This window comes from Vulpes lagopus, chromosome 22, assembly GCF_018345385.1.
Source record: "Vulpes lagopus strain Blue_001 chromosome 22, ASM1834538v1, whole genome shotgun sequence".
NCBI lineage: Eukaryota > Metazoa > Chordata > Mammalia > Carnivora > Canidae > Vulpes > Vulpes lagopus.
In genome coordinates, this window is record NC_054845.1 from 11654471 (window position 1) to 11668965 (window position 14495).

The 14495-nt window shown below is 35.3% G+C and overlaps 1 protein-coding gene across 2 annotated transcripts in view; it reads left to right on the top strand.

The window, feature by feature from the left end:
- The window catches only part of FAM117B (family with sequence similarity 117 member B), an 80758-nt gene that overhangs the window by 40817 nt on the left and 25446 nt on the right, over positions 1-14495 (top strand). For both annotated transcript variants that reach the window (XM_041737635.1, XM_041737636.1), the window contains exons 2-3: positions 3676-3827; positions 13631-13723. In XM_041737635.1, coding sequence (XP_041593569.1) covers positions 3676-3827; positions 13631-13723 — 245 coding nt within the window. The remainder of the gene's footprint in view (positions 1-3675; positions 3828-13630; positions 13724-14495) is intronic.

Here is a 14495-nt window from a genome sequence, read left to right on the forward strand (position 1 = left end):
GTATGAATACAGCCTTTAAGCCAGTACCTGATTAAGTTCTATATATACCTAATTCTAACACAGTCTATAGAAGCGGTTAATGTAATACCTACGGGCTGTGGTTTGGGATGCTGTACTATTATTGTTGAAGTCGCTCAGGAACCAGTAGAACTGGTCATAGATAGTTGGTGAGTTCTGAACTCCAGAGCCCAAGGCGCTGACTGCTATTTTTAGTGCCACACCCTGCTGCGGTTAACTTCTTTAAAGACTTGATTGTTAAAAACACAAAGTCAAGTTTGAACCTCTGTTTTGTTTTAATTTATTTTTTTCCCCCCAGTTTTACTGACATATAGTTGACAAGGTGGTAAGATACTTAAAGTGCACACCGTGATTTGAGATATATATATATATATATATGATATATATATATGATATATATATATCCATCACCTCAGATATTTATCTTTTTTAAGTTGTGCACTCAGCAAATTTTAACTGTACAGTGCATGGTTAATCAGCCATGCCACCATGTCACAAGTTAGATCTTTAGACCTTACTTATTGATTGTATAGCTGAAAGTTTGTGCCCTTTTATCAGCCTCTTCCTATTTTCCCATGACCTGGCAATAGCTTTTCTAGGAGTTTCATTTTTTTTAAAGATGCCATATGTGATTAATAATAGGCAATATTTGATTTTATGGCTTTACTTTGGATTAACAAGAATATCACAATTTATTGCACATGCTTGCCCTTGTTGATGAAGAATGGTAATATTAGAAGTCTTTCTCTTCTCTGCATATATATCAGGTACTGTCTTTATCATTGGGATGGAGGGGAAGTAAAATTCCTGCCCTCCAAAACCTCATTCTGTAATTTAACATTCAAGAGACTATTTCTATGAACCATGCTATGGCAGCACACAGTAGGACTTTTGACTTAGAAGTTGATGTGTTTCTTGGGCTTGAGTATCAGCTGTTTAAGAAAGATTTTCCAGAGGAAATACCTGAACTGAATTTTGAATTTCAGTTTAGACAGCTGAAGTTCGAAAGGTTAAACATGAATTAGCCAAACCAAAGAAAGAGATCTCTAGGGATACCTAAGTAAAGACAAAGGTGTGGATGCATGCAAGGGCATAGCACTTGTTGGGAACTGCTGGTCATTCAGCAGGTAGCAATTGAGGTGGTACAGGCAACAGAGTGAGGCTGGAGAGGCCAGATCAAGAAGGGTCTTGTTGGCTGTCAAAAAGTTTTTTTCTCTGGATTTCCTTATAAATACAGCCTTTGTTCAGGTGGGATGGGATTCTTTGAGTTGTCTTTGACTGTTGAGGCTCTCTCCCAACCCTTAAACTCCCTCATAATTAGGGACGAATACTGTCAATTTGGGGAACTTGGATTGAAATGGAATAATGACAAGCTAAATGTAGACTGTACTCTTTACAGCAGACTGTAACTTAGTCTTTTAAATATTTAAGGCTTTGCACTGGCTCACACACCTTTAGTAAACGTTTAAATGAATGGGTTACAGGAAGGGAGTTATAAAAAGAAAATGTTTAGTATTTTTACATGTGACCATGTATAATATTTCTATTCCCCATTTCATTATAGAAGATTGTAATGGGCCTAGCTGAAAAGTCAACTCTTGGATAATTAAAAATTTTCAAAATGGAATCAGACCCAATAGTAAGGTCTGTTTGATTAGTGTACTGGTGGGTGACTGAATCAGCATCATAGTAGGAAAAAAAGTACCAGACAACTTCCAGCAATTTTCATTTTGATGAATGAACCCCAGTTTACCGAATATATGTGTCTTTTCTCCCCCTAGCTGAGAACGATCTTCTCGTGGCTTCCCCATAGAGATTATTTTTTTAGTTTTAACTAAAAAATTGTGGACCATGGACATTTATTCCTTTTCACTTGTCATAATGAGACCATGCTTTCTTGAACTTATGGATATGTACTCTTTATTTTCTGTTTGTTATAAAAGGAAGGATACATTTGCAACAATTAGGCATTGTTTTAGTGAAATAATTGTGCCATTTTGAAAGCAAATTATGTATCTGAGGCATATCTGTGAAGCAGCTTTATGATTATCAGCAACACAGCTGCTGTAACTATTATGTTAGTGGAATTGAATCTTTTGTTAATATGGGTCACATAACCAGCAGCTGAACTTTTATACTTGTAACTATGCAAGACCCTTACTAAGACATAACGTAATACAAATAGAAGAGATGTATCTCAAAGTGTTTTCAAATACAGGCTTAAGATTAGCAAGGTATTTGTTATATAGAACTAGAATGATAGCATTATAATGCAGTCTTATTTATGCATATAATTATATTTAATATTTTTAGTGTTTTCTTTCTATATTTAATATTTTTAAAGCTTTTTTTCCCCTTTGCTGGCATTCTTGCGTCCTTTCTCTCTCTCTCTCTTTCTCTCTCGCTTTCTCTCGCTCTTTCTTTCCTTTTAAAGCATAAATTAGCTAAGCCTATTTCCTTCCCCTATAAAAAGAAAAAAAGGAGATTAAAAGGTGTTTTTTCTATGTCCCATCTCACTTCCCATTACTTCTAATATTTTTAGTTTTTATTTTTTGCTTACATCTAAATACATATTCTTTTTTTTTTTAATTTTTTATTTATTTATGATAGTCACAGAGAGAGAGAGAGAGAGAGAGAGGCAGAGACACAGGCGGAGGGAGAAGCAGGCTCCATGCACCGGGAGCCTGATGTGGGATTCGATCCCGGGTCTCCAGGATCGCGCCCTGGGCCAAAGGCAGGCGCCAAACCACTGCGCCACCCAGGGATCCCTAAATACATATTCTGTAGCTTGAAATGGAAAAGACTTTTGCATATGTGGCTTCAGTGATAGCTCCTGTAGCCTGGTTAATACAGTTTTATTGTAACAAAATCTCCCTGAGGTGTGTGTCATATAGAGCTGATGAAAATGGAACTTTCCTGTAACTTTACTTTCCTGTAACTGCCTTATATCATTTTGAGTATAGGTGGTGTAATAAGTATTTTGTACATTATACCTATTTAATCTTAAAACCAAGATGAACATTTTTAAATGGGTATATATACATTTCTTATTTTCTGTTTTTCTGTAGAGTTGATTGCAGTTGTAACAAATAATACACCTTTTTTATACTTTCTTTGCCCAGTCTCCCTCAGTGATAATATTTTATAGAATTATGGTACAATATTACAACCAGGATATGGATGTTGTACAATCTGTTGCTCTTAATTCAGATTTTTCCAGTTTTACTTGAACTCATTTGTGCGTGTATATAATTCTGTACTGTTTAATCTTCTCGATGTGTTTGTATTTTTAGCACTGCATGCAGTCCAGTTTATCACAAGGGTCTTCTATGTTGCCCTGTTACCACACCTGCTTCTCTTCTGCTACTTCATTTTCCCTCTCCTATCTCTAACTCTGGGCAGCTATTAATCTTTCCTCCATTTCTGAATTTTTTTCATTTCAATAATGTTACATAAATGAAATCATACAGTATGTACCCATTTAAGAATAACTATTTTCACTCTAATTCCTTGGAGATTCATCCAAGTTTGTGTGAATTAGTAGTTTGTTTGCTTTTTATATTTAAGTTAGAGAATTTCCACATAGTTTAAAACTTAGTTTCTACTTTGTTTCCTTCCTAATCTATTTTAAAAATACATATATTTGTTTTAATCTAGGTGACAAGACACGACCACCATCCTCAAGCCCCTCTAGTATTATCCGCCGTACTTCCTCTCTGGATACACTTGCTGCTCCATACCTTTCTGGGCACTGGCCTCGTGATAGTCATGGGCAAGCTGCTCCTTGCATGAGGGACAAGGCTACACAGGTAGGTTTATTAAAATTCTTATCATGAAATGTTTTACTCTGAAACCATTTCTCATAATATTATTTGTTTTTACTCTGTGTTCAAATACTTAAAACATTAGTGTGTATTAGAATGACCTGAGAATCTTATCAAAAGTACAGATTCCCAGGCCTGACCTCCAGATACTTTGTAGTAGGCTTTGGTTGTGTTTTGGGAATGTGCACTTTTAAATAATATCCAAAGTAATTCCAATACATAAGGATAATTTATGGATGCACTTTTCCCATTTTCTCTTTGTTTATTTAGAACATCAGAATATATTTAATATATTGAATTTATAACAGGATTACTTTACTTTCCGTCTAACCTTATATTTTTATGCCATAAATCTTCCCATGTTGGGAGATTGGGATTGTATTACATTGCAGATTGATTCTGTAAATGTAAGTATCCTGACAAAGAGACCCTGGAAGCAAAATTTTGTACTTTTAGATTAATGAAATTTTTTAGTTATAAGAATCTTAAGAGGGGCACCAGCTAGCTCATTTGGAAGAGCATACAACTCTTGATCTTTGGGGTTGTAAGTTTAGCCCCACCTTCGACATAGAGATTACTAAAAATAAAAGGTTCTTATGAGATTGCTTAGATCTACTTCCTGATTTTACAAATGAGGAAGCTGAGGTCCAAGATCAAAGTCAAGTGATAACTGCATCTTAGTTTGGTATAGTTTCTGTCATAGCACTTATTATAATTTAAAGTTAGTTAAATATTTGTCTAATCATTAATGTTTCCCATACTCACTAGATGTTGTCTAGCTTGTCCATTTCTGTATTTTTATCTCTAGGATTTAGTACTGTACCTGAGAGAATAAACTCTCAAGGATTATTTGCAAAGGAATGAATAAGTAGAACAGTTAAAGCTTTATTGCTGATGAAGAATGAGAATCAGTTAAAGAGTTAAAAGATTCTTTATACTGATTGTTGAAAATTAGCTAAGGTATTATCTTGCTTTAAACTTCAAATTTATATCACTCATGATTTCTTGATCCTAGCACTTTATGAAGAGAATGTCCTTTTACAGAACCAAGTAAATACACTTTGCAGTGGTTTTTGGATTTGCATTTTGGTTTCCAAAATTCCACATGTTCTTGTTGTGTTGTGTTTTTTTCTATTCTGATATTCTTGAAACTGAGTCCCACTATTAGGGTAGATGTTTGGGATTTGAGATTACCTTGATGTTTATACTCCAGTGGCAAATACAGAAATGAAAACAGAGGCTGTACTCCTCAAAATTAATGAATCTTTTGAGAAACTGACTTTAACCAAATAGTTGTACAAAATTCTCCATTTATTCAAAATCTCTAAGTTTGTGAGATTAGGGCATGTAGTATGGGAAATAAGTCCCTACTTCCTTTCTGCTTAATCCACATGCCATGTTTAAATTACTGTGGATATATTTCCTTGAACATTTCTGCAACCCTTGTTATCTCTGCAGTTTCAGGTTCAGTGGGCTCAGATATTTTGTCTTACCAGTAAGAATAAACAATCTTATAAGTCACTAGGATCCCACCTAGCTCTGACTACATTGAATTAAAGTATAAACCCCATACTTGCTTCACCTTTTTCTAAATGTCCCCCAAATTGGGAATAATAAGGATATATATACAAAGAAAACTTGTAATTACCATATTGTTAATCTTGCTTGTAAAGCTCACATTAGAATCTCCTAAGGTACAATACGGCAATAGCTGGGCACTCTGATCTCTCATTTACACTGTGGGCTCCCATCTTTGGCAAGTGACTATAGCACTAATGTGATTAATCACAAGTTCTCAAATTCCCTATTGGTAGGTGTTGGATTCACTAATGTATGTATGTATGCTAGTTAATTAAGTCAGCTTTTTAAAGATTTCCTTTTTTTTAAAGATAGCATGAACAGGGAAGGGAGTAGAAGAAGAGAGAGAAAGAGAAAGAGGGAGAGAGAGAATCCCAAGCAAAATCCATGCTGAACACAGAGCCTGCTACAGCGCTAGATCTCATGACATGGAAATCATGACCTGAGCCAAAACCAAAAGTCGGTGCTTAACTGACTTAGCCACCCAGGTGGCTCTTAGATCAGCTTTTAAAATTTTTGGTAAAATATATATAACATAAAATTTACAATTTTTAAGTATAAAGTAGCATTAATTATATTCACAATGTTGTTCAGCCATTGCCATTATCTGCTTCCAAAACTTTTCATCACCCCAAACAAAAACTCTAACTCCCTATTCTTTCTTCAGCCTCTGTAACCACTGTTCAACTTTGTTTCTGTGAATTTGCCTGTTCTAGATATTTTATATAAGTAGAAGCATACAATATGTATAAATCTTTTTCTTTTAAGATTTTAAGATTTTTTTTTTTAAGATTTTTTTATGAGAAAGAAGAGTACAAGTGAGGGGAGAGGGAGAAGCAGGTTCCCCATTGATCAGGGAGCTACATGTGGGGCTTGATCCCAGGACTCCAGGATTATGACCCGAGCTAAAGGCAGCCACTTAAGCACTCAGGTGCCCCCCCAATATTTGTAATTAGCATTATGTTTTCAAAGTTCATCCATGTTGAACCATTTCCTTTTTCATGGCTGTTTGATATTCCACTATATGGGTAAACATGTTTATCCATTTATCTCTTTGTGGACATTTGAGTTGTTAACAAATTTTCGCTATTGTTAATAATGCTGAAATGAACATTGGTTTATAGGTATCTATTTGAATCTCAGCTTTCAATTCCTTTTAGTACATATGTAAGAGTGAAATTGCCTGACAGTCATATATTTAGCTTTTAGAGGAACTGCCAGACTTTTTTTCACAGCAGGCTACACCAGTTTATATCCCCTCTGGCAATGTATAAGGGCTCTAGTTTCTCTCTATCCTCACCAAAACTTATTATTTTCATTTTTTTCTTCAGTATAGCTATCCTAATAGGTACGGAATTGTATCTTACGGGTTTTATTTATATTTTCCTAATGGCTAATGATGTTGAGCATCTTTTCATGTGCTTTTTTGTGTATCTTTGGAGTTCAGACACTTCTGTGCCTTTGTTTCCTCTTTGTAAAATGGGAAAATAATAGTACCTATCTTTTAAGATTATTATGAGGATTAAACTAGGAAATATATGTAAAACACTTAGAAAAGTGTCTGGCACATAGTGCATTTCATAAATGCTCATCATTAAAATTACTACCTTTGATTATTGTCAGAACAAGGATGCACGTAGGTTTCATATGTTAGGCAGTTTGTCAATTGCTGTTAGATTCTGGGAGCATTATGTTGGCGAAGATTCAGGCTAACAATTACTGGGACTGATTAGCAATTTTTGTCCTTGTTGAGAGGCCTTGGGCTCTCATAAATCACCCCTGATAAAAATCACCCCTGGTCCAGATAGTGCTAGAACAGACAGTATGATGAAAGTAATTTATTTTATATTATAGATGGGTGCTTCCGGGAAGTTCCTGTTAGACTTTTGACAGAACATATCATGTTACCACTCTGAGCCCTGGTTCTTCATTAAAAAAAAAAAAAAATGGGGATGCCTGGGTGGCTCAGTGGTTGAGCATCTGCCTTTGGCTCCAGGCATGATCTCAGAATCGAGTCCTGCATCCGGCTCCCTGTGAGGAGCCTGCTTCTCCCTCTCCCTGTGTCTCTGCCTCTCTCTGTGTGTCTTTCAGGAATAAATAAGTGAAATCTTAAAAAAAAAAAAAAAAAAAAAGTATGATTCTAAGGTCTGTCTCAGCATCTCCAGGATGAGTGGGAATGGAAAGAGGAGGTTCTGGAAAATACAGAGAAAGGCACCTATCAAAAACATTGAGTATGACAGCAAGTTTTTAAAGATGTCAATCTCTCCTTCTTCCTTACCTCTACCCCATTTTTTGCATTGGTCATAAGAGTGAGTGGATGAAAAAAAAAAAAAAGAGGAGTGGATGATTAAAATCTTATTGTACATGATTATTTGACACAAAGATAGTAAAAATACGGCATCATTTCTTTTTTCCTCTATCTTTGGCAGACATTGCTCATTCTCTATGAACTCAAATAGCCTGAGAGTCTCTCAAGTTCAGTGCTTTAGCTTGCCATTGCCAATGGAGCAGGACTGGTCCATGAGACTGTCTACAAAACTTATCTACCATTTCTGCTTTAGAGTCTGATAACGCTGCCTAATACTATGCTGCCCCCAACTTCTCCCTTCTGTCCCCCCACTTCCTATGTTCTTTTAAAGATCCTAAAACTGACCATTTATCAGCTTGCCTTCCAAATTTAGACTATATTCCCAGCATTAGCTGTTTTGCAGTTATATTAATCTAATTTAACTCCCCTAATCTTCCAGGGGGGATGCCTTTTGAATTTTCTGACTACAGCAGTTTGTGGGCATAAAATGAGATGTATATGTGTGGCTGGATTATTTGACATTCTTTTGACTGAAAAGTTATTCTCTTCCCAATTTTCCTAACCACCTAGCCTTCTTTACCTTACAGGGGGCATGTGTGAGTTTGTGAATTTGTGACTCATGTGATTGGTGTCTGGTTTTCTTTATCATTTCTTTTGTTTGTTTCATAAACCAGTCATCTTTTGTTTTTACAAATCTAATGTTATTTTCTCTTGGAACTCCTACATTTCAGAGACTATTTTCCTCCTTTAGTGGTTGATTTTGATTCAGAGCTTACTTTTTTTTTTTTTTTTTTTTCCATTTTATGCACTGGCTTGAAATTGTAAGCCAAGTTCAGAAACTATAAGATGGTCTGTTATTAAAACCTAACAAAATTAAATACTTGGTAAATTAGAGACTAAAATAATGTTGATTTATTGAAAGTAGTTGTTTATAAGTCCATAAACTTGTTTAGAGGTTGTTTCCTTTTTTTTGAAAGAATGATCTGGAACTTATAGCAAGAAAAGAAATAACTGTTTTGTATGTTTAATGTAAGCAACACTACAGTGTATCTTAGTGTTAGGAGATGAAAGTACTGAACAGGTAAATCAACTTTTTTAAAAAATTACTTTTTGAGGAACTCTTGCTATTTTGTATAAAACCTTGGTCCACTGGTTAAAATTGGTAATATTAAGAGGGAAGGAAAGGGTTAAGATCTTTTTTTTTTTCCCCAGATCTAAATTTAACAACCTCTATATAAGTTCTATAGTTGGCTTCTCAGTAGCTTTGCCTTTCTTGGTTAAGCCTAGGATTCTGAAACAATCTAAATTTCCAAATGTTTTACCACTTGACTGATGTTGTTGTCCTTTCTTCACAGTTTGGATCAGATTTCTTTAGGTCAGTGATTCTATACATTGTTTTTTAAACAGGCTGGGCTATAGCATAATAAAGTAGAGTCATATCATGAAATCCTTTAAAACAACTAGTTTCTTGACGGTGTAACCTTTTCTTTTCTTTTCTTTTCTTTTCTTTTCTTTTCTTTTCTTTTCTTTTCTTTTCTTTTCTTTTTTCTTTTCTCTTTTCTTTTCTTTTCTTTTCTTTTCTTTTCTTTTCTTTTCTTTTCTTTTCTTTTCTTTTCTTTCTTCTCTCAATAATTTAGAAAGTACACTCCTATTCTCAATAATGAACTTGCAGTGCCCTGTGTACTCTATTCACTAACGCTTCTCGGATTTTCTGTTTTGCCTGGAATGCTTTTCCACCATTTGCTTGGATAACTTATATGCTAATGCTCATAGCACCCTCCCCACCCCCCATTCCATAAAATCTTGCCTATCTCTTTCCCTGTCTTTGTAGTTTGGGTTAGATGCCTTTCTTAGGGGGACCTCTGTCATCAATCATACCATGATTGGCTATTACTGTTTCTCTTTTAGAAAAAACTTTTTGAGAGTAAGGACTGTTTTTTCCTTAACCCCAGTACCTAGTCCAGTGCCTGACACATTAATAGTAGATGCTTGATAGTTTTCTAGTATAGAGTGCAAGACTGAACAAAATTAAAATATACTTGATTAAAACTCAATTTTACTTTTTTAAAAAAAGATTTTATTTATTTATTTATTCATGAGACACACACACACACACAGAGGCAGAGACATAGGCAGAAGGAGAAGCAGGCTCCATGCAGGGAGCCTGATGTGGGACTTGATCCCAGGACTCCAGGATTACACCCTGGGCCAAACGTAGGCGCTAAACCACTGAGCCACCCAGGGATCCCCCAATTATACTTTTTTATTAACATCTAAGGGTGTCTTTTTTTTTTTTTAAGATTTTATTTATTTATTCATGAGAGAGAGAGAGAGAGAGGCAGAGACACAGGCAGAGGGAGAAGCAGGCTCCATGCAGGGAGCCTGACGCAGGACTCGATCCTGGGTCTCCAGGATCACATCCTGGGCTGAAGGCGGCGCTAAACCGCTGAGCCACCCGGGCTGCCCTCTAAGGGTGTCTTATAATAAAGCACGGCTTCTTCATAGAACAAAGAAAGCAATTATCTTTTGAGTTAGGAGTTTAAGTAAAGTTAGTGACTTTTTAAAGTATTTTTTCCTGTTTGAACATCTTATAACTGAAGTTAGTAATAAAGCTTGTCTGTTGCTCTTCATGCTTGCTTTTATTTTTCTTGCTTAGTACTCTTGTCCTTATTATCTTAATTTATTCTTAACAAACCTATAGGAAACTTTTATATCCCTTTGATTTTCATTGAGTTAATTTTATACTTAATATATTTAGTTTCCCTAATTTAAAAATCTTTTTATTTAGAAAAAGTCTCATATATGGAAAAATTGCAAGAGGCATGCCTGGGTGGGTTAGTCAGTGGATCATCTGTCTTTGGCACAGGTCATGATCCCGGGATCCTGGGATCAAGCCCCATGTTGGGCGTCTGATCAGCGGAGAGCCTGCTTCTCTGTCTCCCTTTGCCTGCCACTCCCCCTGCTTGTGCGTGCATGCTCTCCCCCCGCAACCCCCGTCAAATAAAATATATAAAAAAAAGAAAAATTGCAAGAATAGATTAAACGCCAGTAAACTCTTCACCTATATTCACCAGTAAACATTTTTATATATTTTTATTTTTTGGTGTAGATATAATTGCTTTTATTACTATTTGCTAATTGTTAGTAAGTTGCAGACATTCTAACCCTTTTCAGATACTTCAACATGTATATGAACAAGGACTTTAAAACAATTACCAAAGGATAATTCCAAATCTTTCAAGTTTCCTCAATAATGTTTTCTGTGGGGGATCCCTGAGTGGCGCAGTGGTTTGGTGCCTGCCTTTGGCCCAGGGCACGATCCTGGAGACATGGGATCGAATCCCACGTCAGGCTCCCGGTGCATGGAGCCTGCTTCTCCCTCTGCCTGTGTCTCTGCCTCTCTCTCTCTCTCTCTGTGACTATCATAAATAAATAAATAAAAAATATTTTAAAAAAATAATGTTCTCTGTGGTAATTTATTCTGCAAGCCAGGATCCAGTCAAGAAACAGACATGGCATTTAGATGTTATGTTTATTTAGTGTCCTTTAATCTGAAACAATTACTTAGCCATTTATATTTTTCCTATTTTTCCTAACTTTGATATTTTTTAAGAGAGCAAGCTGGTATTTTTATTGAATATTCTTAACTTGAGACTGTCTTTTTACAATTAAATTCAAGTTATTACATTTTTGGCAAGAATACCATATATATGTTGTGTACATATTCTTCCACAACCTCCTTTTTCCTTAAGGACGTTACTTATCCATATAGAAAGATTGTCCCTTAAAAGTCCTCTCCCCATCCCCGTGTATAAGGAGGTATTATTTTGAATAGGCTACATGTTTATCCTTATGGTGCAGCATCTAAGAGTATATACAGTTAAGGAAGGATCTTCTTCCCATGAGGCAACCGCTGTTATATTTCTTCTGTTATAGGGAGCCTTGAGTTTTTAACAATATCTCATAGAGATTATTATGAATTTCCTTATTTTTTATAGCCAAATAAGTATTGTGTTGAAAAGATACATCATTACTTTATTTAACAAATCCTCTATTTACATTGTCTAATCTTTTACTTGTAAAAATGGTGCTACTGGGAATAATATGCTATCTCATTTTGTGCATAAAGATATGTATTTTGTACATTTGCATGATAAATTACAAAAGAAGGGTGAATGGAACAGTATGCATTTATAACTTCAGCACAAGTTGTTTAGTCCCCTTCCATAAAGTCTGTACTAATTTACACTTCCACCAGCAGTGTTAGAGGGAGTATGATATCAAATCACACAGTCTTAGTGAACTTTTAACTTGGATTTCTCTTATGGGTGAGATTGAACATATTTTCATGTACTAAGAACTCATTTTATTTTTTCTGTTGCAATGTCTTTAAAGTCTGGATTTTGTATAACCACTAAGCATTAAAAAAGAAGCACTAAGTATTTACCATTTTTGAGGCTATACTTTGCAGATATGTAAAGCAAGCCTAGATATAGTATAGAAGTGAAGACTGTGGGCAGCCCCAGCAGCGCAGCGGTTTAGCGCCGCCTGCAGCCCGGAGCGTGATCCTGGGGACCTGGGATCGAGTCCCATGTCGGGCTCCCTGTGTGTAGCCTGCTTCTCCCTCTGCCCATGTCTCTGCCTCTCTCTATATATGTCTCTCATGCATAAGTAAATAAAATCTAAAAAAAAAAAAAAAAAAAGTGAAGACTGTGAACTCCAGAGTCTTAGGTTTATGTATTATTATTTTTTAATTTTTTATACTTCTTTTTATTTATTTATTTATTTTATTATTTATTTATGATAGTCATACAGAGAGAGAGAGAGAGGCAGAGACACAGGCAGAGGGAGAAGCAGGCTCCATGCACCGGGAGCCCGATGTGGGACTCGATCCCGGGTCTTCAGGATCGCGCCCTGGGCCAAAGGCAGGCGCCAAACCGCTGCGCCACCCAGGGATCCCCGAGTCTTAGGTTTATATCTTGGCTTTGCCACTTCTTAGCTGTGAAACAATAAGCAACTTATCAAGCTTCCTTACCTGTAAAAATTGTAGAGCTTCACATATATTTTCAGTCAGATAATACAGTGAAGACCTTTCACTGTACTTTCATAAAGCAAAGTGCCTAGCACATAATAAGATCACAGGAATGTTAGCTGTTATTAGTATGTGTTTGCTCAATAAATGCTATGGCTGTAATTATGTAAAAATAATGACCAAACATTCATTAATAATAGAAATGAAAGAAATAGGCTAAAATAAAGTAACTGGTGCTGGAGGAATTTTGGGTCATTGTGTTATTTTAAATATTCTAGTACTTAATTTTCTTTGATAGGAATGTATTGTATAATAGAAAAGTGTATACTTTTTAGAAATGAAACTTTTTCAGGTTTATTGAGATAAAATTGACATATACAGCATTGTAAAAGTTTTTGTACAGCATGTCTGGGAATACATACATTATGAAATGATTACCACAGTGAGTTTAGTTAACATCCATTATCTCATATAGTTTAAAAAAAATGTTTTTTCTTGTCATGAGAACTTTTAGGATCTACTCTTTTAGCAGGTTTCAAATATACCATACAGCAGTATTAAGTATGGTCATCATATTATACATCCCCAGTACTTGTTTATCTTATAACTAGAAGTTTGTACCTTTAGACTACCTTCATCCAGTTCCCCCTCCAGTGCCTCACCAGTGCCTGCCTTTGATACCCACAAATCTGATCTCTTTTTCTCTGAGTTTTTTTAGACTCTACATGTGATCATACGGTATTTTTCTTTATCTGCCTGACTTGTGTGATTGAGCATGATGTCCTCAAGATGCATCCATCTTGTTGCAAATGTAGTATACATTTATTGTTAAATGGTTAACATATCCTTTCCATCTTTTTCCCATTATAGACAGAGAGTGCATGGGCCGAAGAATACTCTGAAAAGAAGAAAGGGTCTCACAAGCGTTCAGCGTCATGGGGCAGTACAGATCAACTTAAGGAGGTCAGGAAAATGGTTCCAAGGAAGGGGGTGTTGAAGTTTGATACCTTTCTTGGCTAGTTCCCTAAATCCTTCTTGGGCAGCAAGGATTTGTCAGTTTCAATTGTTTTGTGTTGGTTTTGTTTTTATCTTTTTGATTTGTTTACTTGAGAAATAATAGAAAAATAGCTATTACATTGATTGGATAAAGATTTGAATATGAGAAATGTACACATTACCTACCAGATTTATATGTCTTTTTCCTGTCTTTTTGTTTTATTAAATAAGAGTCCATGCCTGTTAACATAACCTGAGCGTGAGATGTATAAAATTGTGATAATGTAACAAATTCACATTTTTTACTTCTGCATATAATGGTAGTGTTTCTGAGATTCAGTAACACAATATAACCAAATTGATTATGGCCCTATGCTGATTACCCTTTTCTGTGCCTATAATTAGGACATTTGTACTTTTACATGTAACCTAGAAATAAAGATTTACTGAAGGAATACTATAGGATATTGATTGAAAGTGTTTGTTATGTAAAGATTGTGTCTGAATGCATTACATGGCTTGAATTGATGTCTAAATACTGTTTAATTTTTGGAGCTTTTGAAGGTTAGGTGTTTAAAGAAATCTAAGATGTGATTCATTTTTACACAATGAGAATAAAGTTCATTATTTTAAAATTCTTTGTGAAAGCTATAATGTAATTTATTCTAAGTGTTGAAAATTTCATTGATTTAGTACTTGGGAAGCTTAAAGGCTCTTAACAGTGTTGGAACGTAATTTT